Source organism: Microcaecilia unicolor, chromosome 1, assembly GCF_901765095.1.
Source record: "Microcaecilia unicolor chromosome 1, aMicUni1.1, whole genome shotgun sequence".
Lineage (NCBI taxonomy): Eukaryota > Metazoa > Chordata > Amphibia > Gymnophiona > Siphonopidae > Microcaecilia > Microcaecilia unicolor.
In genome coordinates this window covers 640,048,209-640,049,608 of record NC_044031.1, presented here as the reverse complement: position 1 = coordinate 640,049,608, position 1,400 = coordinate 640,048,209, and the positions used below count along the sequence as shown (strand labels likewise).

Genomic DNA, 1,400 nt, shown 5'->3' with positions numbered 1-1,400 from the left:
CGGCTTATAGAAGAGAGCTTTTTTCGGCATTGAAGTTTTAGGCGCCATATATAGAATTTGCCCTGTATGCACATATTTGACTGGAAAGTAAAATACAAGGAATGTTCTAAATGTAGACCATACTTTCAACGTGGAAAATGCTCTATAAAATTTGTTCCTCATGGTACACTTGAAACATTCCATGGTTTTTTCTATATGTGTCTTGACCTTATGTATTTATTGCTTTTGTTCCATTACAACAGTATAAATTCACATTTTAGTCTTTTCTTAAGGGCTCCTTTCACTTCCTTATTCCGCAGACTGTAAATCAGAGGGTTTAACATAGGAATCACCATGGTATAGAACACAGCAGCTGCTTTGTCCTGGTTGGAATAGCTGGAGTTGGGACGTAAGTACATAAAAAGAATGGTTCCAAAAAAAATCAGTATAGAAGTGAAGTGGGAGGTGCAAGTGTTGAAGGCCTTATGTCTTCCCTCTGTAGAGTGGATCCCCAAGATGGTGCGCAGTATATTTGAGTACGAAATCATGATGGTCAAAAGAACAGCTGTGCAATTTATCGCAACAATGATAAAAATCACAAGCTCATTGAGAGAAGTCTCAGAGCAAGAGAGTTTTAATAGTGGAGGTTCATCACAATAGAAATGACTGATTACGTTGGGCCCACAGAACGATAGGCGGAAAGTCAAATTTGTATGTATTAAAGCATTGGTAAATCCACCCGCATAGGCCCCAGCCACCAACTGTATACAAAATCTTTTGTTCATAGTCACTGTATAGAGCAACGGACGGCATATTGCCACATAACGGTCATATGCCATCACCCCCAGCAGGAGGCATTCTACATTTACATACGCAGCATAGAAATACATTTGGAACGCACATCCAAGGAAAGAAATGGTTTTCTGTTCTGCCAGGAGGTTTTCCAATGTTTTTGGAATAATGACTGAGGAATAGCAGACATCTATGAAGGATAAGTGACTGAGGAAAAAGTACATAGGTGTGTGAAGCCGAGAGTCAATGTGAATCAATATGATGATACCAATATTGCCCACCAGGGTAATAAAATAGATCAGGAGAATTATTAGAAAGAGAAGAATCTGTAGTATTGGATCATCCGTGAATCCCAAGAGAATGAACTCGGTCACAGTCTGGTTATTCCTTTTTCTGAAATCAATTAATGTCATCTGGTATAATATAAGAAAACATGATCTTTTAATCTATAGTGTAATTTGTTCCCTAGCCACCATTCAGATGTTGACATAAAACCTTTATGGATCAACTTCAGCTATTCTGACTGGCTGGCAATTGTTTGTGAGTAAATTAACATTTGAGTAATGTTTATAAAACAGGATACATTGCACTTACTTCCTCATCAGAAACAGTTTTCATCATGGAGAAAA

At 37.9% G+C, this 1,400-nt stretch overlaps 1 protein-coding gene across 1 annotated transcript; it reads right to left on the bottom strand.

Annotated features, from left to right (window-relative positions):
• Positions 1–233: 233 nt before the first annotated feature.
• On the bottom strand, positions 234–1,184 carry LOC115461034 (olfactory receptor 5F1-like). Its single transcript, XM_030190559.1, has one exon. The coding sequence runs from the start codon at positions 1,182–1,184 to the stop codon at positions 234–236; it is 951 nt and encodes a 316-aa protein (XP_030046419.1).
• Between the last annotated feature and the right edge of the window lie 216 nt (positions 1,185–1,400).